At 49.7% G+C, this 24202-nt stretch overlaps 1 protein-coding gene and 2 long non-coding RNA genes across 4 annotated transcripts; all 3 read right to left on the reverse strand.

The window, feature by feature from the left end:
* Positions 1-3446: 3446 nt before the first annotated feature.
* On the reverse strand, positions 3447-18403 carry fam167ab (family with sequence similarity 167 member Ab). 2 transcript variants are annotated; one of them, XM_052471671.1, is made up of 5 exons: positions 18076-18403; positions 12179-12713; positions 9913-10350; positions 5520-6560; positions 3447-3498 (listed from the first exon to the last, which is right to left on the reverse strand). In XM_052471671.1, the coding sequence occupies exons 2-4, from the start codon at positions 12245-12247 to the stop codon at positions 6297-6299; spliced, it is 771 nt and encodes a 256-aa protein (XP_052327631.1). In that variant the 5' UTR covers positions 12248-12713; positions 18076-18403; the 3' UTR covers positions 3447-3498; positions 5520-6296. The 2 variants fall into 2 exon arrangements, with proteins under 2 accessions (XP_052327631.1, XP_052327629.1); XM_052471669.1 differs by having other exon boundaries at positions 9913-10359; positions 18076-18402.
* A 1449-nt stretch (positions 18404-19852) lies between these two features.
* LOC127909644 (uncharacterized) lies at positions 19853-22563 on the reverse strand. The gene is made up of 4 exons (XR_008072247.1): positions 22456-22563; positions 22172-22395; positions 19957-20148; positions 19853-19924 (listed from the first exon to the last, which is right to left on the reverse strand). It is a non-coding gene; the product is annotated as an uncharacterized LOC127909644 (long non-coding RNA).
* Positions 20485-21557, reverse strand: LOC127909645 (uncharacterized). Its single transcript, XR_008072248.1, has 3 exons — positions 21474-21557; positions 20966-21093; positions 20485-20624 (listed from the first exon to the last, which is right to left on the reverse strand). It is a non-coding gene; the product is annotated as an uncharacterized LOC127909645 (long non-coding RNA).
* Positions 22564-24202: the final 1639 nt, after the last annotated feature.

Genomic DNA, 24202 nt, shown 5'->3' on the forward strand with positions numbered 1-24202 from the left:
AGCACGTCCCCCCCCCCCCCACACAAACTTGTATACATTTTTTTTACTCAAACCACCCGTAGGCTGTATGTTTGACACCCCTGGTCTATATATATAACAGTACAATTTAAATATAACAGAAGGCATCACTACTTTTATTCATTGTCATTATTTAGTTACTATCCATGTTAAATAGACACACTTTTTTTGTAAGAAACAATATTAAGGCATTATTGTACATGTAACAGAACAGACATGTAGATTTCACTTCAGGAGGGGAAAAAGGTTATACAGTCATTGAGCTGGAAGCAGAAGAGAACGGCTACAACGGCTACAGGTGTGTAGTTACAAGGCTGGGGGGGTTGGTGCTAAACGCACTGTTGACGATGCACCTTCTGAAGTCACTTTCCACAAAGTGTGCAGAGTGCATTCATGCCTTTTAAAGTCAAGCGCAGTGCGCGTTTGATTAAACCCCGGCCTAAAACCGGATCAGAATGTGGAACCCCGGCCTAAAACCGGATCAGAATGTGGAACCCCGGCCTAAAACCGGATCAGAATGTGGAATCCCGGCCTAGGACCGGATCAGAATGTGGAATCCCGGCCTAGGACCGGATCAGAATGTGGAACCCCGGCCTAAAACTGGATCAGAATGTGGAACCCCGGCCTAGGACCGGATCAGAATGTGGAACCCCGGCCTAGGACCGGATCAGAATGTGGAATCCCGGCCTAGGACAGGATCAGAATGTGGAATCCCGGCCTAGGACCAGATCAGAATGTGGAATCCCGGCATAGGACCGTATCAGAATGTGGAACCCCGGCCTAAAACCGGATCAGAATGTGGAACCCCGGCCTAAAACCGGATCAGAATGTGGAACCCCGGCCTAAAACCGGATCAGAATGTGGAATCCCGGCCTAGGACCGGATCAGAATGTGGAACCCCGGCCTAGGACCGGATCAGAATGTGGAACCCCGGCCTAGGACCGGATCAGAATGTGGAACCCCGGCCTAGGACCGGATCAGAATGTGGAACCCCGGCCTAGGACCGGATCAGAATGTGGAATCCCGGCCTAGGACCGGATCAGAATGTGGAACCCCGGCCTAGGACCGGATCAGAATGTGGAACCCCGGCCTAGGACCGGATCAGAATGTGGAACCCCGGCCTAGGACCGGATCAGAATGTGGAACCCCGGCCTAAAACCGGATCAGAATGTGGAACCCCGGCCTAGGACCGGATCAGAATGTGGAACCCCGGCCTAGGACCGGATCAGAATGTGGAATCCCGGCCTAGGACCGGATCAGAATGTGGAATCCCGGCCTAGGACCGGATCAGAATGTGGAATCCCGGCCTAGGTCCGGATCAGAATGTGGAACCCCAGCCGAGGACCGGATCAGAATGTGTATCCCCGGCCTAAACCGGATCAGAATGTGGAACCCCGGCCTAAAACCGGATCAGAATGTGGAATCCCGGCCTAGGACCGGATCAGAATGGGAACCCCGGCCTAGGACCGGATCAGAATGTGGAATCCCGGCCTAGGACCGGATCAGAATGTGGAACCCCGGCCTAGGACCGGATCAGAATGTGGAACCCCGGCCTAAGACCGGATCAGAATGTGGAACCCCGGCCTAGGACCGGATCAGAATGTGGAATCCCGGCCTAGGACCGGATCAGAATGTGGAATCCCGGCCTAGGACCGGATCAGAATGTGGAATCCCGGCCTAGGACCGGATCAGAATGTGGAACCCCGGCCTAGGACCGGATCAGAATGTGGAATCCCGGCCTAGGACCGGATCAGAATGTGGAACCCCGGCCTAGGACCGGATCAGAATGTGGAATCCCGGCCTAGGACCGGATCAGAATGTGGAACCCCGGCCTAGGACCGGATCAGAATGTGGAATCCCGGCCTAGGACCGGATCAGCATGTGGAACCCCGGCCTAGGACCGGATCAGAATGTGGAATCCCGGCCTAGGGCCGGATCAGAATGTGGAATCCCGGCCTTGGACCGGATGAGAATGTGGAATCCCGGCCTAGGACCGGATCAGAATGTGGAACCCCGGCCTAGGACCGGATCAGAATGTGGAACCCCGGCCTAAAACCGGATCAGAATGTGGAACCCCGGCCTAAAACCGGATCAGAATGTGGAACCCCGGCCTAAAACCGGATCAGAATGTGGAACCCCGGCCTAAAACCGGATCAGAATGTGGAACCCCGGCCTAAAACCGGATCAGAATGTGGAACCCCGGCCTAAAACCGGATCAGAATGTGGAACCCCGGCCTAAAACCGGATCAGAATTTTGAACCCCGGCCTAGGACCGGATCAGAATGTGGAACCCCGGCCTAGGACCGGATCAGAATGTGGAACCCCCGGCCTAGGACCGGATCAGAATGTGGAACCCGGCCTAGGACCGGATCAGAATGTGGAACCCCGGCCTAACACCGGATCAGAATGTGGAACCCCGGCCTAAGACCGGTTCAGAATTTTGAACCCCGGCCTAGGACCGGATCAGAATGTGAAACCCCGGCCTAGGACCGGATCAGAATGTGGAACCCCGGCCTAGGACCGGATCAGAATGTGGAACCCGGCCTAGGACCGGATCAGAATGTGGAACCCCGGCCTAGGACCGGATCAGAATGTGGAACCCCGGCCTAAAACCGGATCAGAATGTGGAACCCCGGCCTAAAACCGGATCAGAATGTGGAACCCCGGCCTAGGACCGGATCAGAATGTGGAACCCCGGCCTAAAACCGGATCAGAATGTGGAACCCCGGCCTAAAACCGGATCAGAATGTGGAACCCCGGCCTAAAACCGGATCAGAATGTGGAATCCCGGCCTAGGACCGGATCAGAATGTGGAATCCCGGCCTAGGACCGGATCAGAATGTGGAATCCCGGCCTAGGACCGGATCAGAATGTGGAACCCCGGCCTAAAACCGGATCAGAATGTGGAATCCCGGCCTAGGACCGGATCAGAATGTGGAACCCCGGCCTAAAACCGGATCAGAATGTGGAACCCCGGCCTAAAACCGGATCAGAATTTTGAACCCCGGCCTAGGACCGGATCAGAATGTGGAACCCCGGCCTAGGACCGGATCAGAATGTGGAACCCCGGCCTAGGACCGGATCAGAATGTGGAATCCCGGCCTAGGACCGGATCAGAATGTGGAACCCCGGCCTAAAACCGGATCAGAATGTGGAACCCCGGCCTAGGACCGGATCAGAATGTGGAACCCCGGCCTAAAACCGGATCAGAATGTGGAACCCCGGCCTAAAACCGGATCAGAATGTGGAACCCCGGCCTAAAACCGGATCAGAATGTGGAACCCCGGCCTAAGACCGGATCAGAATGTCGAACCCCGGCCTAAAACCGGATCAGAATGTGGAATCCCGGCCTAGGACCGGATCAGAATGTGGAACCCCGCCTAAAACCGGATCAGAATGTGGGACCCCGGCCTAAAACCGGATCAGAATGTGGAACCCCAGCCTAGGACCGGATCAGAATGTGGAACCCCGGCCTAGGACCTGATCAGAATGTGGAACCCCGGCCTAGGACCGGATCAGAATGTGGAACCCCGGCCTAGGACCGGATCAGAATGTGGAATCCCGGCCTAGGACCGGATCAGAATGTGGAACCCGGCCTAGGACCGGATCAGAATGTGGAACTCCGGCCTAAAACCGGGATCAGAATGTGGAACCCGGCCTAGGACCGGATCAGAATGTGGAACCCCGGCTAGGACCGGATCAGAATGTGGAATCCCGGCCTGGACCGGATCAGAATGTGGAACCCCGGCCTAGGACCGGATCAGAATGTGGAACCCCGCCTAGGACCGGATCAGAATTTGGAACCCCGCCTAGGACCGGATCAGAATGTCTGGCCTAGGACCGGATCAGAATGTGGAACCCCGGCCTAGGACCGGATCAGAATGTGGAACCCGGCCTAAGACCGGATCAGAATGTGGAACCCCGGCCTAAAACCGGATCAGAATGTGGAACCCCGGCCTAAATGATCACAATGTGGAACCCCGGCCTAGGACCGGATCAGAATGTGGGACCCCGGCCTAAAACCGGATCAGAATGTGGAACCCCGGCCTAAAACCGGATCAGAATGTGGAACCCCGGCCTAAAACCGGATCAGAATGTGGAATCCCGGCCTAAAACCGGATCAGAATGTGGAATCCCGGCCTAGGACCGGATCAGAATGTGGAATCCCGGCCTAGGACCGGATCAGAATGCTGGAACCCCCCTAAAACCGGATCAGAATGTGGAACCCCGGCCTAGGACCGGATCAGAATGTGGAATCCCGGCCTAGGACCGGATCAGAATGTGGAACCCCGGCCTAAAACCGGATCAGAATGTGGAACCCCGGCCTAAAACCGGATCAGAAAACCCGGCCTAGGACCGGATCAGAATGTGGAACCCCGGCCTAGGACCGGATCAGAATGTGGAACCCCGGCCTAGGACCGGATCAGAATGTGGAATCCCGGCCTAGGACCGGATCAGAATGTGGAACCCCGGCCTAAAACCGGATCAGAATGTGGAACCCCGGCCTAGGACCGGATCAGAATGTGGAACCCCGGCCTAAAACCGGATCAGAATGTGGAACCCCGGCCTAAAACCGGATCAGAATGTGGAACCCCGGCCTAAAACCGGATCAGAATGTGGAACCCCGGCCTAAGACCGGATCAGAATGTGGAACCCCGGCCTAAAACCGGATCAGAATGTGGAATCCCGGCCTAGGACCGGATCAGAATGTGGAACCCCGGCCTAAAACCGGATCAGAATGTGGAACCCCGGCCTAAAACCGGATCAGAATGTGGAACCCCAGCCTAGGACCGGATCAGAATGTGGAACCCCAGCCTAGGACCTGATCAGAATGTGGAACCCCGGCCTAGGACCGGATCAGAATGTGGAACCCCAGCCTAGGACCGGATCAGAATGTGGAATCCCGGCCTAGGACCGGATCAGAATGTGGAACCCCGGCCTAGGACCGGATCAGAATGTGGAACCCCGGCCTAAAACGGGATCAGAATGTGGAACCCCGGCCTAGGACCGGATCAGAATGTGGAACCCCGGCTTAGGACCGGATCAGAATGTGGAATCCCGGCCTAGGACCGGATCAGAATGTGGAACCCCGGCCTAGGACCGGATCAGAATGGGAACCCCGGCCTAGGACCGGATCAGAATTTGGAACCCCGGCCTAGGACCGGATCAGAACTGAACCCCGGCCTAAAACCGGATCAGAATGTGGAATCCCGGCCTAGGACCGGATCAGAATGTGGAACCCCGGCCTAAAACCGGATCAGAATGTGGAACCCCAGCCTAAAACCGGATCAGAATGTGGAACCCCAGCCTAGGACCGGATCAGAATGTGGAACCCCAGCCTAGGACCTGATCAGAATGTGGAACCCCGGCCTAGGGCCGGATCAGAATGTGGAACCCCAGCCTAGGACCGGATCAGAATGTGGAATCCCGGCCTAGGACCGGATCAGAATGTGGAACCCCGGCCTAGGACCGGATCAGAATGTGGAACCCCGGCCTAAAACCGGATCAGAATGTGGAACCCCGGCCTAGGACCGGATCAGAATGTGGAACCCCGGCCTAGGACCGGATCAGAATGTGGAACCCCGGCCTAGGACCGGATCAGAATGTGGAACCCCGCCTAGGACCGGATCAGAATGTGGAACCCCGGCCTAGGACCGGATCAGAATGTGGAACCCCGACCTAGGACCGGATCAGAATGTTTTAAAAGTGCCATCATATCTAATAGTCAGGTTCAGTTTCAGGAAAAGCCTTGTTAAGGCTGATGGTAAGAGGAGGATTTGTAGCTGCTTCTGTTGGGGGGATTTACATCATTCTGGAAACCATCTATATGCTCCTCCCACTGACATAGTAAACAAACTATATGCTCCTCCCACTGACATAGTAAACAAACAATATGCTCCTCCCACTGACATAGTAAACAAACTGTATGCTCCTCCCACTGACATAGTAAACAAACTATATACTCCTCCCACTGACATAGAAAACAAACTATATGCTCCTCCCACTGACATAGAAAACAAACTATATGCTCCTCCCACTGACATAGAAAACAAACTATATGCTCCTCCCACTGACATAGAAAACAAACTATATGCTCCTCCCACTGACATAGAAAACAAACTATATGCTCCTCCCACTGACATAGAAAACAAACTATATGCTCCTCCCACTGACATAGAAAACAAACTACATGCTCCTCTCTCTCTCTCTCTCTCTCTCTCTCTCTCTCTCTCTCTCTCTCTCTCTCTCTCTCTCTCTCTCTCTCTCTCTCTCGCTAGCTAGCAGAGGGAAAAGCGTCGAGAGTTTATGTTCATCTTGGTGACCCCTATGAGTCTCAGCGGGGTGGAGAGTCCGAACCCGGGTGTGACGGGGGAGTCAAAGAGCAGGTCACTCAACTCATCTCTCTCCTCCAGCCCGTAGGTGGCATCGTTGAGCATGCGGCGGTGCTGGTGACACGTCTGCTCGATCTTCACTTTGTTGATGTCGCTATGGAGACGCATCAGCTGATGGGCCAACTGCTGGTCCTGGAGAGGCATTTCATTCTGGAGGGGGGTAGAGATTTAGGGATTGATTCAAAACTGACCGTAGAGGATCTGCATTGTAATGCTAATGACATTTAACGTTCATTTCCGATTGAGCCGACAGATGCAAAAGTTTACGGTCTCTGTGAACGTAGAAACATTACCTTGAAAAGGTGTGATCGGATTGAATAGTTTGTTTCTAATGTTGACAGTAGATGTTAATGCCAGTGTGTTGGTAATATGGTCACCGCAACAGCCCTAGGTATAGTCTGGCCTTAACAACAGAGGGTGTAGTCTGGCCTTAACCACAGAGGGTGTAGTCTGGCCTTAACAACAGAGGGTGTAGTCTGGCCTTAACAATAGAGGGTGTAGTCTGGCCTTAACCACAGAGGGTGTAGTCTGGCCTTAACAACAGAGGGTGTAGTCTGGCCTTAACAACAGAGGGTGTAGTCTGGCCTTAACAACAGAGGGTGTAGTCTGGCCTTAACAACAGAGGGTGTAGTCTGGCCTTAACAATAAAGGGTGTAGTCTGGCCTTAACAACAGAGGGTGTAGTCTGGCCTTAACAACAGAGGGTGTAGTCTGGCCTTAACAACAGGGGGTGTAGTCTGGCCTTAACAACAGGGGTGTAGTCTGGCCTTAACAACAGAGGGTGTATTCTGGCCTTAACCACAGAGGGTGTAGTCTGGCCTTAACAACAGAGGGTGTAGTCTGGCCTTAACAACAGAGGGTGTAGTCTGGCCTTAACAACAGAGGGTGTAGTCTGGCCTTAACAACAGAGGGTGTAGTCTGGTCTTAACAACAGAGGGTGTAGTCTGGTCTTAACAACAGAGGGTGTAGTCTGGCCTTAACAACAGAGGGTGTAGTCTGGCCTTAACCACAGAGGGTGTAGACTGGCCTTAACAACAGAGGGTGTAGTCTGGCCTTAACCACAGAGGGTGTAGTCTGGCCTTAACAACAGAGGGTGTAGTCTGGCCTTAACCACAGAGGGTGTAGTCTGGCCTTAACAACAGAGGGTGTAGTCTGGCCTTAACAATAGAGGGTGTAGTCTGGCCTTGACCACCAAGGGTGTAGTCTGGCCTTAACAACAGAGGGTGTAGTCTGGCCTTAACAATAGAGGGTGTAGTCTGGCCTTAACAACAGAGGGTGTAGTCTGGCCTTAACAATAGAGGGTGTAGTCTGGCCTTAACAATAGAGGGTGTAGTCTGGCCTTAACAATAGAGGGTGTAGTCTGGCCTTAACAATAGAGGGTGTAGTCTGGCCTTAACAACAGGGTGTAGTCTGGCCTTAACAACAGAGGGTGTAGACTGGCCTTAACAACAGAGGGTGTAGTCTGGCCTTAACAATAGAGGGTGTAGTCTGGCCTTAACCACAGAGGGTGTAGACTGGCCTTAACAACAGAGGGTGTAGTCTGGCCTTAACCACAGAGGGTGTAGACTGGCCTTAACAACAGAGGGTGTAGTCTGGCCTTAACAATAGAGGGTGTAGTCTGGCCTTAACAATGAGAGGGTGTAGTCTGGCCTTAACAACAGAGGGTGTAGTCTGGCCTTAACAACAGAGGGTGTAGACTGGCCTTAACAACATAGGGTGTAGTCTGGCCTTGACCACCAAGGGTGTAGTCTGGCCTTAACAACATAGGGTGTAGTCTGGCCTTAACAACAGAGGGTGTAGTCTGGCCTTAATAACAGAGGGTGTAGTCTGGCCTTGACCACCAAGGGTGTAGTCTGGTCTTAACAACAGAGGGTGTAGTCTGGTCTTAACAACAGAGGGTGTAGTCTGGTCTTAACAACAGAGGGTGTAGTCTGGTCATAACAGAGAAGTCTGGTCTTAACATTGAGGGTGTAGTCTGGCCTTAACAACAGAGGAGTGTAGTCTGGTCTTAACAATAGAGGGTGTAGTCTGGTCTTAACAACAGAGGGTGTAGACTGGTCTTGACAGGAAGGGTGTAGTCTGGCCTTGACCACCAAGGAAGCCCTTCCCAACAGAGGGTGTAGACTGGTCTTAACAGAGAGGGTGTAGTCTGGCCTTGACCACCAAGGGTGTAGTCTGGCCTTGACCACCAAGGGTGTAGTCTGGTCTTAACAGGAAGGGTGTAGTCTGGCCTTGACCACCAAGGGTGTAGACTGGCCTTAACAACAGAGGGGAAGCCCCTCTGGCCTTGACCACCAAGGGTGTAGTCTGGTCTTAACAGGAGAGGGTGTCCCTCTGGCCTTGACAACAGGAAGCCCCTCTCCCGGCATTGACAGGAAGGGTCTCCCTGGCCTTGACAGGAGAGGGTGTAGTCTGGCCTTGACCAGGAAGCCCTGTCCCTGGTCTTAACAGGAGAGGGTGTCTCTGGCCTTGACAACAGAGGGTGTAGTCTGGCCTTGACCACCAAGGACAGACTGGCCCTAACAACAGAGGGTGTAGTCTGGCCTTGACCACCAAGGGTGTAGTCCCTCTTAACATTGACAGGAAGACCATCTGCCTAACATTGATGCGAACAAACTCTAATAGGGTCACCAAACACTTTCCCAAATTCCCAACTTTTCCAGAAATCCTGGTTGGAGGATTCTGGATTTCATGCTGCTTATTACATCCTGATATTGATCTTGATATTGATCTTGATATTGATCTTGGGTATTCTACAATCAGGATTTCTGGAAAACCTTGGAATTTTGGGAAAGTGTGACTCGATTTTTAAACTCTCATTGACAGGAAGCCCTCTCCCTAGCATTGACAGGAAGCCCCTCTCCCTAGCATTGACAGGAAGCCCCTCTCCCTAGCATTGACAGGAAGCCCCTCTCCCTAGCATTGACAGGAAGCTCCTCTCCCTAGCATTGACAGGAAGCCTCTCTCCCTAGCATTGACAGGAAGCCCCTCTCCCTAGCATTGACAGGAAGCCCCTCTCCCTAGCATTGACAGGAAGCCCTCTCCCTAGCATTGACAGGAAGCCCCTCTCCCTAGCATTGACAGGAAGCCCTCTCCCTAGCATTGACAGGAAACCCCTCTCCCTAGCATTGACAGGAAGCCCTCTCCCTAGCATTGACAGGAAGCCCCTCTCCCTAGCATTGACAGGAAACCCCTCTCCCTAGCATTGACAGGAAGCCCTCTCCCTAGCATTGACAGGAAGCCCCTCTCCCTAGCATTGACAGGAAGCCCCTCTCCCTAGCATTGACAGGAAGCCTCTCTCCCTAGCATTGACAGGAACCCCTTCTCCCTAGCATTGACAGGAAGCCCCTCTCCCTAACATTGACAGGAAGCCCCTCTCCCTCGCATTGACAGGAAGCCCCTCTCCCTAGCATTGACAGGAAGCCCCTCTCACTTGAATTCAGTTGTATTGGAGATACAGCACTGAACCAAGAAACAGTCACCAATACTTCTGTTGCTCTCACCAGTTCTTTCCTGAGCCACCCCACAGCCTCATCGATGTTCTTAAGTCTCCTCGGCACTCCAGAGGGCAGGCTGTGCTGCCAGGTCAAACCTGAGGTCAGGAGGCTCTCTCTGGGCTCCCCCGGTTCTCGTTTGGCCTTCTCCTGCTCCTCTTGTTGCTCTGCGTGGAGCTCCTGCTGTAGCTGTGGTTCAGCCAGACATTTGGTGCTCTCACTGTCTGACCTGCCCTCACTCTGGGGCACTACCCGTTGCTCTTCTGGCTCCACTAAGTCCCTGGTGCTCTGCTGTGGTACAATCAGGGTTTTGGTGCTATGGGCCTCTAAACAGGCCTTCCACTCGAGGTAGGACAGCCTCCGTGTTTCCAGCCTCAGCTTCTGCGCCAGGGCCTTGAGGTTCATCATATGGTCTTCTGAAGCCGAACCCACCTTCTCCTCATCCTCCTCCTCCACCTGGTCAATCAATCAAACAAATTATTAAGCCTGTTTTTAATTCAGAAAATGGTGCTTTACAGTAACCCGGCCTAGACCCCAAAGCAGAAGCACATGTCGGAGAAACTAGCCTCGCGAGCCACACTAATGTCGTATGAAGCTCGCAAGATCAGCGTGGCTCGCGAGACTACTGGGGGAAAAACTCCCTAGAAGATCAGTGTGGCTCGCGAGGCTACTGGGGAAAAACTCCCTAGAAGATCAGTGTGGCTCGCGAGGCTATTGGGGAAAAACTCCCTAGAAGATCAGCGTGGCTCGCTATTGAGGCTATTGGGGAAAAACTCCCTAGAAGATCAGATCGTGGCTCGCGAGGCTACTGGGGAAAAACTCCCTAGAAGATCAGTGTGGCTCGCGAGGCTACTGGGGAAAAACTCCCTAGAAGATCAGTGTGGCTCGCGAGGCTATTGGGGAAAAACTCCCTAGAAGATCAGTGTGGCTCGCGAGGCTACTGGGGAAAAACTCCCTAGAAGATCAGTGTGGCTCGCGAGGCTATTGGGGAAAAACTCCCTAGAAGATCAGTGTGGCTCGCGAGGCTACTGGGGAAAAACTCCCTAGAAGATCAGTGTGGCTCGCGAGGCTATTGGGGAAAAACTCCCTAGAAGATCAGTGTGGCTCGCGAGGCTACTGGGGAAAAACTCCCTAGAAGATCAGTGTGGCTCGCGAGGCTACTGGGGAAAAACTCCCTAGAAGATCAGTGTGGCTCGCGAGGCTATTGGGGAAAAACTCCCTAGAAGATCAGTGTGGCTCGCGAGGCTACTGGGTAAAAACTCCCTAGAAGATCAGCGTGGCTCGCGAGGCTATTGGGGAAAAACTCCCTAGAAGATCAGTGTGGCTCGCGAGGCTATTGGGGAAAAACTCCCTAGAAGATCAGTGTGGCTCGCGAGGCTACTGGGGAAAAACTCCCTAGAAGATCAGCGTGGCTCGCGAGGCTACTGGGGAAAAACTCCCTAGAAGATCAGTGTGGCTCGCAAGGCTACTGGGTAAAAACTCCCTAGAAGATCAGTGTGGCTCGTGAGGCTATTGGGGAAAAACTCCCTAGAAGATCAGTGTGGCTCGCGAGGCTACTGGGGAAAAACTCCCTAGAAGATCAGTGTGGCTCGCGAGGCTATTGGGGAAAAACTCCTAGAAGATCAGTGTGGCTCGCGAGGCTACTGGGGAAAAACTCCCTAGAAGATCAGTGTGGGGAAAAACTCCCTAGAAGATCAGTGTGGCTCGCGAGGCTATTGGGGAAAAACTCCCTAGAAGATCAGTGTGGCTCGCGAGGCTACTGGGGAAAAACTCCCTAGAAGATCAGTGTGGCTCGTGAGGCTATTGGGGAAAAACTCCCTAGAAGATCAGTGTGGCTCCCTAGAAGATCAGAGGCTACTGGGGAAAAACTCCCTAGAAGATCAGTGTGGCTCGCGAGGCTACTGGGGAAAAACTCCCTAGAAGATCAGTGTGGCTCGCGAGGCTACTGGGGAAAAACTCCCTAGAAGATCAGTGTGGCTCGCGAGGCTACTGGGGAAAAACTCCCTAGAAGATCAGTGTGGCTCGCGAGGCTACTGGGGAAAAACTCCCTAGAAGATCAGTGTGGCTCGCGAGGCTACTGGGGAAAAACTCCCTAGAAGATCAGTGTGGCTCGCGAGGCTAAGTAAAAACTCCCTAAAAGATCAGTGTGGCTCGGTAGGCTAAGTAAAAACTCCCTAAAAGGAAGAAACCTAGAGAGAAACGAGGCACAGATGGGAAGCCCATTCTCTTTTGGCAGTATACCGGGTGTGGTCATGAGGGACAGATTGTTTCTCACCTGGTCTGTCTCCTCCACCTGATCCCAGGCACTATACACCTTGATCCTAGGGGTGGAGCCTGCTTCCATGACAACCCCGGGAATAAGAACCACACCTGGCTACCAGAATCAAACTAGTGGTCGTAGTCAAGAGAAGTTGGTCGCAGTATGATGTACTCTTCACCGGGGCCTCCGTCGCTCTGACTTGTGTTTGTGAGTGGGTGGTTGTAGATCTTGTGAGAATAGATTAGAACAATTCTTTGTTCTACCTGTGTTCTAGATTGTTGTAGCTCTACACTGTGAAATGGTGGTTGTGGCCCTTTGTGTGGTGGTTTAATTCAATGTAATAGACCATTCTCTGTGGGTGTGATGCGTCACCATTCTGACTGGCTCTGATGGTTTCTCTATGAGGACAGCACAAAGACAGAGGTAATCCAGATTAGGATTTAAGTCATTTTGAAAAAAGCCTCCTTCATTTAGAGCTCCCGCTTCAAAGCTTCCTCTGTGTATCCTTGGTGTTTCCAGTCTGGGATGAGGATGAGACGTCCTCTTGTGTCTACGAATCAAAGACACGAACAGAGAAAACAATGATGTCAAATATAATGGGGCCCCCTACACTTGCTGAGTAAAGCAGATTGAAGCTTCTCTGGTCTGAGCAAATCAGAAATGACTTGACTAAAATGATTCAGCTCAGCCTTAGTTCCCACTGTCTGTTGATGTGGGAGTTTTATACAGGCTCTGTGTCCCAAATTGAGCCCTACTATTCCCTAGTCATACGTGGTGCACTGTGAAGGGAACAGGGAACCGTTTGGAATGCAGCCGTACAGTATACAGGGAACCGTTTGGAATGCAGCCGTACAGTATATAGGTAACAGGGAACTGTTTGGAATGCAGCCGTACAGTATATAGGTAACAGGGAACCGTTTGGAATGCAGCCGTACAGTATACAGGTACTGTCTGACATTAAACCTGCCCTTGGTTTCATTTCTATCAGGTCATTGATCACTGACCTGCCTTTCACACATAATGTACATCTACATTCAAATCCATAGTAACTAAGACAGTTGTCATAATGGATCATATAATTCATTTTTTATCCTCATGTTGTGTAGTAAATATTTCAGTTCATATTTTCATAGTTTTTTCCTGGGAAGCACATTGTGCTGTGTTCCATGTCTGAAATGTTCTGTATAAATAAAGTTTGATTTGATTAGAATGCAGGGGTTCTCAAGTCATCTTTTCAATGGCTTCACAATGAACTCATTCATAATGAATTAACATGATGAATCCATTCTGATTCACGATGAATCCATTCTGATTCATGTTGAATCCATCCATTCTGATTCATGTTGAATCCATCCATTCTGATTCATGTTGAATCCATTCTGATTCATGTTGAATCCATTCTGATTCATGTTGAATCCATTCTGATTCATGTTGAATCCATTCTGATTCATGTTGAATCCATCCATTCTGATTCATGTTGAATCCATCCATTCTGATTCATGTTGAATCCATCCATTCTGATTCATGTTGAATCCATCCATTCTGATTCATGTTGAATCCATCCATTCTGATTCATGTTGAAACCATTCTGATTCATGTTGAATCCATTCTGATTCATGTTGAATCCATTCTGATTCATGTTGAATCCATCCATTCTGATTCATGTTGAATCCATCCATTCTGATTCATGTTGAATCCATCCATTCTGATTCATGTTGAATCCATTCTGATTCATGTTGAATCCATTCTGATTCATGTTGAATCCATTCTGATTCATGTTGAATCCATTCTGATTCATGTTGAATCCATTCTGATTCATGTTGAATCCATTCTGATTCATGTTGAATCCATTCTGATTCATGTTGAATCCATCCATTCTGATTCATGTTGAATCCATTCTGATTCATGTTGAATCAAATCATCCAACAAGATGGAGGTCCCCATGAGGAAATGTTTTTGTTGTACATCAATCTACCGATTCATGTTGAATCCATTTGGGAACCATTCTTCATGTTGAATGATTCATGTTGAATCCATCCATTCTGATTCATGTTTCAAACCAATCAGAAACATGTTGAATATTCAACAATTGGTGATTCATGTTGAATCCATCTGAGACGGTTGATTCATGCCCCAACCTAATTCATGTTGAATCCAACCTCATTCATGTTGAATCCATTCTGATTCATGTTGAAACCATTCTGATTCATGTTGAACCATTACTGAACAAAATATAAAACCATCCATTCTGATTCATGTTTTAATCCATCATTTTACTGATTCATTTCATTATGTTGAATTGGTCAATGTAAATAAATGCATTCTGATTCATATTGAATCCATCCATTCTGATTCATGTTGAATCCATCCATTCTGATTCATGTTGAATCCATCCAGTCTGATTCATGTTGAATCCAGTCAGTTCTGATTCATGATGAAACCATCCATGGTCTGATTCATGAGAACCATCAGTATCTGGTGTTCAGAGAACCAGTCAGTTCATGTTGAATCCAGTCAGATTCATGTTGGATCCTGAACCAGTCAGTATCTGGTGTTGAAAACAGGTGTATTTGTTGATCTGGAACAAGTCAAATCTGGTTGATCAAGATGGACCCCGTCAAATGTATTTGTTGTATAACAAATAGAACCAGTACCGATATGGTTTGGTTTGGGAACCTTCTTCACAGCTGTTGGTTGTTGCCGTGCATTACAGATAAATAAAGCACAACCCAGCATGCCTTTCAAAACCAATCAGAAACAAGTATTCAACAATGTGGTAGAAATGTCATCCTGGTGTTGATCGTCAGTCAGTATCTACTCTGAGAACCAGTCATACATGCCCCAGACCTCAATCTCTCTTGACTCAGAACCCAGTCAGTATCTGGTGTGGACAGAACCAGTCAATCATCTGGTGTTGATCAGAGAACCAGTCAGTAGTCCTGCCAAACAGAGAACCAGTCAGTATCTGGTGTTGTCTTACCAGTCAGTATCTGAACAAAATTTGCCTCTTGCAGCAAACTCATCTTCACATGTAACAATTTTTGTTGGAATATTTTACTGAGTTCATGGCTGTCAGAAGTTGCTGGATATTGGCAACTGTAACATAAATGCATTAGTCCCGGAATCCCAAACATGCTCAATGGGTGACATGTCTGGTTATGCAGGTCATGGAAGAACGTGGGACATTTTCAGCTTCCAGGAATTGGGGCCAGTCATTATCTGGTGATGATCAGAGAACCAGGGCCTCAGTATCTTGTCACAGTTGTCATTAAAACCAGATAAAATGCATCTGGTAGTTGATCCCATAGAACCAGTCAGTATCTGTTCAGTGTTGACTCAGAGAACCAGTAACAGTATTTGGTGTTTGGTGATTCAGTTCAGAAACATGACATCAGTGTATCTGGTGATTCAGTCAGTTCAGAAACAGGCATTTGGTGTTTGATCAGTTCAGTAACCATTTAGTATCTGGTGTGGATCAGAGAACCATGACATGTATCTGTTGTGGATCAGAGAACATGACATTCTGGTGTTGATCAGAGTACCAGTCATATCTGGTGTTTGGATTCAGTTCAGTAACCCAGTCATTATCTGGTTGTTGATTCAGAGAACCAGTCATTTGTGTTTGGTGGTTCAGAGAACCAGTGACATTTAGTGTTGATTCAGTTCAGTAACCATTTAGTGTTTGGTGTGGAGTCAGGTAACATGGCATTTAGTGTCTGGTGATTCAGTTCAGAGAAACATGGCATTTAGTGTTTGGTGATTCAGTTCCAGTAACATGACATTTAGTGTTTGGTGATTCAGTTCAGTAACATCTCATTCAGTAACATAGAGTTGATTCAGTTCAGTAACATGACATTTAGTGTTTGGAATGATTGTCTCAGTAACATGACATTTAGTGTTTGTGATTAGTTGCTGACATTTAGTGGGAACAGGAACACGCATTTAGTGTTTGTCAATCCGTAATCCCAAACATTTAATGGGTGACATGTCTGTGTTTGGGTATTCAGTTCATGGAAGAACATTTAGTGTTTGGACATTTTCAGTTCCATGACATTTAGTGTTTGGTGATTCAGTTATCAGAAACATGATTTAGGTTTGATGATTCAGTTCAGTAAATGACATTTAGTGTTTTGATTCAGTTCAGTAAAACATGACATTTAGTGTTTAAAATTCAGTTCAGTTGATAAACATGACATTTAGTGTTTGGTGATTCAGTTCAGTAACATGACATTTAGTGTTTGGTGATTCAGTTCAGTAACCCCATGACATTTAGTGTTTGGGATTCAGTCAGGTAACTGTTCAGTGGGTGGTGACTCAGTCCAGTCCAGTAACATGACATTTAGTGTTTGGTGATTCAGTTCAGTAACATGACATTTAGTGTTTGGTGATTCAGTTCAGTTCAGTAACATGACATGTAGTGTTTGGTGATTCAGTTCAGTAACATGACATTTAGTGTTTGGTGATTCAGTTCAGTAACATGACATTTAGTGTTTGGTGATTCAGTTCAGTAACATGACATGTAGTGTTTGGTGATTCAGTTCAGTAACATGACATTTAGTGTTTGGTGATTCAGTTCAGTAACATGGCATTTAGTGTTTGGTGATTCAGTTCAGTAACATGACATTTAGTGTTTGGTGATTCAGTTCAGTAACATGACATTTAGTGTTTGGTGATTCAGTAACATGACATTTCGTGTTTGGTGATTCAGTTCAGTAACATGACATTTAGTGTTTGGTGATTCAGTTCAGTTCAGAAACATGGCATTTAGTGTTTGGTGATTCAGTTCAGTAACATGGCATTTAGTGTTTGGTGATTCAGTTCAGTAACATGACATTTAGTGTTTGGTGATTCAGTTCAGAAACATGGCATTTAGTGTTTGGTGATTCAGTTCAGTAACATGGCATTTAGTGTTTGGTGATTCAGTTCAGTAACATGACATTTAGTGTTTGGTGATTCAGTTCAGTTCAGAAACATGACATTTAGTGTTTGGTGATTCAGTTCAGTTCAGAAACATGACATTTAGTGTTTGGTGATTCAGTTCAGTAAAATGGCATTTAGTGTTTGGTGATTCATTTCAGATCTGACTCTTTTGTAGACAAAAAAACTTTTTCTTAATTAGGATACTGCTGAACTGTTAATTTTCACTCTTGTAGTCATGACTACCTGCTGCATGGAATGTCTCGACTGAGACTGTTGTTCTCTCTCTCTCTCACACACACACACACACACACACACAGAGAGAGAGAGAGATCACTATTGATCATACAGAAGGCTATAGAGATATTATATTGATCAACAAGGAACTGTGATAAAATAATGTGCGCTAAATAAATACGAAACCATGCGTGCACTGTGCCCTCTATTTATTTGCATTAGGCTGTATCCTCTTTTGCAATAACATTGCAGTAAGATCGAAGCCCGTTCTGAATATGTAAACTGTATCTACAAAGCGTTTACCCGTCATTAGAGCTACCGTGAGAAAAGGCCAGACATTAGGCTACGCATGCAGTCCGAGTTAATATTTCAACCGCGTCGAAATTCTCATGGCAGTTTCTGGCATTTCATTTTCCGGGGAGAAACCCTTTATAAAATGTTTTTTTTTTTTTAGATTAGCCCTACAGCACTGTGCTGCGTTACGCAGTAGTATATTATGACGTTTGAATGACTGAATGACTTCAGAGATTGAAGATGATACATTTATTGAAATGCGCAATGTGATATTCCAATTCACTGGATAAACCAATAATGTTACATGTTGCGCTGTTCTATCGCCGTATAGCTTTTTCTACGGCTAAAATACATCATGCTCAAGTATTTTTCTCTTATGTAGGCCTGAATGTAATAGAATGTAAAGCAGTGTCGGAATCCCCTATTACCAAACTAAATCAGACGCATACATGGCGCACATTTACCTGGATCGTTCTCGTAACCTATTGCGCGATCGGATTAAATCCAGTCCATCGCTGATTAAAGGCAATTCATTGAAGAGCGGCTTGCGTACACCCGCTATCAGTGATATAAGTAACAGTTATTTCAGTCCAAATTCAGTCCACTTGTTTAAATGTAGGGGATAGTGATGGCTCGTTCACGAGCGAACGGCTCTTTTTGAATGAATATTTTTGTTCAACGTCGGGAACCGAATCTCATCGGTGAAAGAGCCGTTCATTTGTCTCGCTTATTTGCATACTGCTACTGCTTTTTAAGCTCAAAACAACGTTTTTCTGCAGATAAATTACAAAATAATTATGTAAAGAGAGTGAATCCTCACTGTAGAAGCAACACATAGCGGGAGAGCGTGTCAATCTGGTGCACGCTGATTTTTCAGTGCGTAAAAAAACATTTTGCTGGCCATCTGGCATAATGGTAGTGTAACTTTTGGTCTTTATATTGGAGATTTGCAATTTTGCTATGGTTGGTCCATTTTTGAGCATTTTGAACATAGAACTGTTTGGGAGCCAAATGAGCCGGCTACTTTACGTGAACCGAGTCAATTGAGCCGACTCACCAAAAATACTCGGAATGCCCATCACTCGTTGGGGAGCATAGGGGCAAAAACAGTTGAGTCAGGAGACCGAGGTTGCCAGGAGACGCCTCGGGAATGCCAGTCAAGTCTCGGCCTGCTGGTCTCCCAAATGGCGCCATATTCCCTTTATAGTGCGCTGCTTTTGACCAGGACCCATAGGACCAGGGCGCCATTGAGACCGTTAGCCCCGTGCCCCCCGGCTGCGATGGGCCAACGCGGAAGCAACTGTGACAGAAGCAAAAGATTTAGATTATGTTGTTTGATTTAATTCAACAACAGAAACCCTACTGTTTTTACAAAGGGGGACACATACAAATAGGGTGAAAGACACTTTGAACAACTATGTAAAACAAAAAAGTAAGTTACAGAAATGTTTCCTTAAATAAAGTTTTTTTTTTGTATATATATATATATGTTATTATAGTATATGTTAATATATTTAAATTATAATAGATGTATGTTATTGTAGTATATGCTATCATAGTTACGTTATTATAGTATATAAGTTAATATAGTATATGTTATTATAGTATAAGTTACTATAGTATATATGTTATTATAGTATAAGTTACTATAGTATATATGTTATTATAGTATATATGTTATTATAGTATAAGTTACTATAGTATATATGTTATTATAGTATATATGTTATTATAGTATAAGTTACTATAGTATATATGTTATTATAGTATATACATTATTATGGTATATAGGTTACTACAGTATATATGTTATTATGGTATATAAGTTACTAAAGTATATACGTTACTATAGTATATACGTTATTATAGTATATAGCGTGATACCATCAACAAGACCGTTAGATGTACTGAGAGATAAAGGTGGAACAGCTGCTTCTGCTTCCTCTTCTGGCAGCTTCTGGAACTGTTTGGAGGCTTGGACCCAATGATAATAAACTCATCATTACTAGGATCCTCCTTTGAACACGTGTATTGTGGCATAAATAGGTAGAGGGAAGTCTGATTAGATTGCTCTCATATCCCAACAACAGCAAACATGGGATAACTTTAATGAGGATATTGAGCCCTGACTATAGGCTACCCCCCCCTTTTAGTTAGGCTAGTGTAGATGAAACTAATGTATTAAATATGTTATTTAGTGTCTGTAACCACTGGCTACCTGCCGCCCTACACTCTAACCACTAGGCTACCTGCCGCCCCTACACTCTAACCACGAGGCTACCTGCCGCCCCTACACTCTAACCACTAGGCTACCTGCCGCCCCTACACTCTAACCACGAGGCTACCTGCCGCCCCTACACTCTAACCACGAGGCTACCTGCCGCCCCTACACTCTAACCACTAGGCTACCTGCCGCCCCTACACTCTAACCACGAGGCTACCTGCCGCCCCTACACTCTAACCACTAGGCTACCTGCCGCCCCTACACTCTAACCACGAGGCTACCTGCCGCCCCTACACTCTAACCACTAGGCTACCTGCCGCCCCTACACTCTAACCACTAGGCTACCTGCCGCCCTACACTCTAACCACGAGGCTACCTGCCGCCCCTACACTCTAACCACTAGGCTACCTGCCGCCCTACACTCTAACCACGAGGCTACCTGCCGCCCCTACACTCTAACCACTAGGCTACCTGCCGCCCCTACACTCTAACCACGCGGCTACCTGCCGCCCTACACTCTAACCACGCGGCTACCTGCCGCCCCCTACACTCTAACCACTAGGCTACCTGCCGCCCTACACTCTAACCACGAGGCTACCTGCCGCCCCTACACTCTAACCACTAGGCTACCTGCCGCCCTACACTCTAACCACTAGGCTACCTGCCGCCCCTACACTCTAACCACGAGGCTACCTGCCGCCCCTACACTCTAACCACTAGGCTACCTGCCGCCCCTACACTCTAACCACGAGGCTACCTGCCGTCCCTACACTCTAACCACTAGGCTACCTGCCGCCCCTACACTCTAACCACTAGGCTACCTGCCGCCCTACACTCTAACCACGAGGCTACCCTGCCGCCCCTACACTCTAACCACTAGGCTACCTGCCGCCTCTACACTCTAACCACTAGGCTACCTGCCGCCCCTACACTCTAACCACGAGGCTACCTGGCCCTACCTCTAACCACTAGGCTACGCCCCTACACTCTAACCACTAGGCTACCTGCCGCCCCTACACTCTAACCACTAGGCTACCTGCCGCCCCTACACTCTAACCACTAGGCTACCTGCCGCCCCTCCACTCTAACCACTAGGCTACCTGCCGCCTCTACTCTAACCACTAGGCTACCTGCCACCTCTACACTCTAACCACTAGGCTACCTGCCGCCTCTACACTCTAACCACTAGGCTACCTGCCGCCCCTACACTCTAACCACTAGGCTACCTGCCGCCCCTCCACTCTAACCACTAGGCTACCTGCCGCCCCTCCACTCTAACCACTAGGCTACCTGCCGCCCCTCCACTCTAACCACTAGGCTACCTGCCGCCTCTACACTCTAACCACTAGGCTACCTGCCGCCCTACACTCTAACCACTAGGCTACCTGCCGCCCTACACTCTAACCACTAGGCTACCTGCCGCCCCTACACTCTAACCACTAGGCTACCTGCCGCCCCTACACTCTAACCACTAGGCTACCTGCCGCCCTCCACTCTAACCACTAGGCTACCTGCCGTCCCTACACTCTAACCACTAGGCTACCTGCCGCCCCTCACTCTAACCACTAGGCTACCTGCCTCCTCTACACTCTAACCACGAGGCTACCCTGCCGCCCTACACTCTAACCACTAGGCTACCTGCCGCCTCTACACTCTAACCACTAGGCTACCTGCCGCCCCTACACTCTAACCACTAGGCTACCTGCCGCCCCTACACTCTAACCACTGGCTACCTGCCGCCCCTACACTCTAACCACTAGGCTACCTGCCGCCCCTACACTCTAACCACTAGGCTACCCTGCCGCCCCTCCACTCTAACCACTAGGCTACCTGCCGCCCCTACACTCTAACCACTAGGCTACCTGCCGCCCTACACTCTAACCACTAGGCTACCTGCCGCCCTCCACTCTAACCACTAGGCTACCTGCCGCCCCTACACTCTAACCACTAGGCTACCTGCCGCCCCTACACTCTAACCACTAGGCTACCTGCCGCCCCTACCCTCTAACCACGAGGCTACCTGCCGCCCCTACACTCTAACCACTAGGCTACCTGCCGCCCCTACACTCTAACCACTAGGCTACCTGCCGCCCTACACTCTAACCACTAGGCTACCTGCCGCCCTACACTCTAACCACTAGGCTACCTGCCGCCCCTACACTCTAACCACGAGGCTACCTGCCGCCCCTACACTCTAACCACTAGGCTACCTGCCGCCCTACACTCTAACCACGAGGCTACCTGCCGCCCCTACACTCTAACCACTAGGCTACCTGCCGCCCCTCACTCTAACCACTAGGCTACCTGCCGCCCCTACACTCGAACCACTAGGCTACCTGCCGCCCCTACACTCTAACCACTAGGCTACCTGCCGCCCCTACACTCTAACCACTAGGCTACCTGCCGCCCCTACACTCTAACCACTAGGCTACCTGCCGCCCCTACACTCTAACCACTAGGCTACCTGCCGCCCCTACACTCTAACCACTAGGCTACCTGCCGCCCCTACACTCTAACCACTAGGCTACCTGCCGCCCCTACACTCTAACCACGAGGCTACCTGCCGCCCTACACCAACCACTAGGCTACCTGCCGCCCTACACTCTAACCACGAGGCTACCTGCCGCCCCTACACTCTAACCACGAGGCTACCTGCCGCCCCTACACTCTAACCACTAGGCTACCTGCCGCCCCTACACTCTAACCACTAGGCTACCTGCCGCCCCTACACTCTAACCACTGAGGCTACCTGCCGCCCCTACACTCTAACCACTAGGCTACCTGCCGCCCCTACACTCTAACCACTAGGCTACCCTGCCGCCTCTACACTCTAACCACTAGGCTACCTGCCGCCCCTCCACTCTAACCACTAGGCTACCTGCCGCCCTACACTCTAACCACTAGGCTACCTGCCGCCCCTACACTCTAACCACTAGGCTACCCTGCCGCCTCTACACTCTAACCACTAGGCTACCTGCCGCCCTACACTCTAACCACTAGGCTACCTGCCGCCCTACACTCTAACCACTAGGCTACCTGCCGCCCCTACACTCTAACCACTAGGCTACCTGCCGCCCCTACACTCTAACCACTAGGCTACCTGCCGCCCCTACACTCTAACCACTAGGCTACCTGCCGCCCCTACACTCTAACCACGAGGCTACCTGCCACGCTACCTGCCGCCTACACTCTAACCACTAGGCTACCTGCCGCCCCTACACTCTAACCACTAGGCTACCTGCCGCCCTACACTCTAACCACGAGGCTACCTGCCGCCCTACACTCTAACCACTAGGCTACCTGCCGCCCTACACTCTAACCACGAGGCTACCTGCCGTCCCTACACTCTAACCACTAGGCTACCTGCCGCCCCTACACTCTAACCACTAGGCTACCTACCTCCTCTACACTCTAACCACTAGGCTACCCTGCCGCCTCTACACTCTAACCACTAGGCTACCTGCCGCCTCTACACTCTAACCACTAGGCTACCTGCCGCCCCTACACTCTAACCACTAGGCTACCTGCCGCCCCTACACTCTAACCACTAGGCTACCTGCCGCCCCTACACTCTAACCACTAGGCTACCTGCCGCCCTACACTCTAACCACTAGGCTACCTGCCGCCCCTCCACTCTAACCACTAGGCTACCTGCCACCTCTACACTCTAACCACTAGGCTACCTGCCACCCCTACACTCTAACCACTAGGCTACCTGCCGCCTCTACACTCTAACCACTAGGCTACCTGCCACCCCTACACTCTAACCACTAGGCTACCTGCCGCCCCTACACTCTAACCACACCCCTACACTCTAACCACTAGGCTACCTGCCGCCCCTACACTCTAACCACTGGCTACCTGCCGTCCCTACACTCTAACCACTAGGCTACCTGCCGCCCCTACACTCTAACCACTAGGCTACCTGCCTCCTCTACACTCTAACCACTAGGCTACCCTGCCGCCTCTACACTCTAACCACTAGGCTACCTGCCGCCTCTCCACTCTAACCACTAGGCTACCTGCCGCCCTACACTCTAACCACTAGGCTACCTGCCGCCCCTCCACTCTAACCACTAGGCTACCTGCCGCCCTACACTCTAACCACTAGGCTACCTGCCGCCCTACACTCTAACCACTAGGCTACCTGCCGCCCCTCCACTCTAACCACTAGGCTACCTGCCACCCCTACACTCTAACCACTAGGCTACCTGCCACCCCTACACTCTAACCACTAGTCTACCTGCCGCCCCTCCACTCTAACCACTAGGCTACCTGCCGCCCTCCACTCTAACCACTAGGCTACCTGCCGTCCCTCCACTCTAACCACTAGGCTACCTGCCGCCCCTCCACTCTGACCACTAGGC

This window comes from Oncorhynchus keta, chromosome 19, assembly GCF_023373465.1.
Source record: "Oncorhynchus keta strain PuntledgeMale-10-30-2019 chromosome 19, Oket_V2, whole genome shotgun sequence".
NCBI classification, from domain to species: Eukaryota; Metazoa; Chordata; class Actinopteri; order Salmoniformes; family Salmonidae; genus Oncorhynchus; species Oncorhynchus keta.

Excerpts from the sequence above, each read along its gene's own strand:
- fam167ab (XM_052471669.1), bottom strand. The coding sequence starts at position 12,247 with ATGGAAGCAGGCTCCACCCCTAGGATCAAGGTGTATAGTGCCTGGGAT. Across the intron at positions 10,360-12,178 it reads AGGTGGAGGAGACAGACCAG|GTGGAGGAGGAGGATGAGGA; the intron begins GTGAGAAACAAT and ends TTGATTGACCAG. Across the intron at positions 6,561-9,912 it reads GGTGGCTCAGGAAAGAACTG|AATGAAATGCCTCTCCAGGA; the intron begins GTGAGAGCAACA and ends ACCCCCCTCCAG.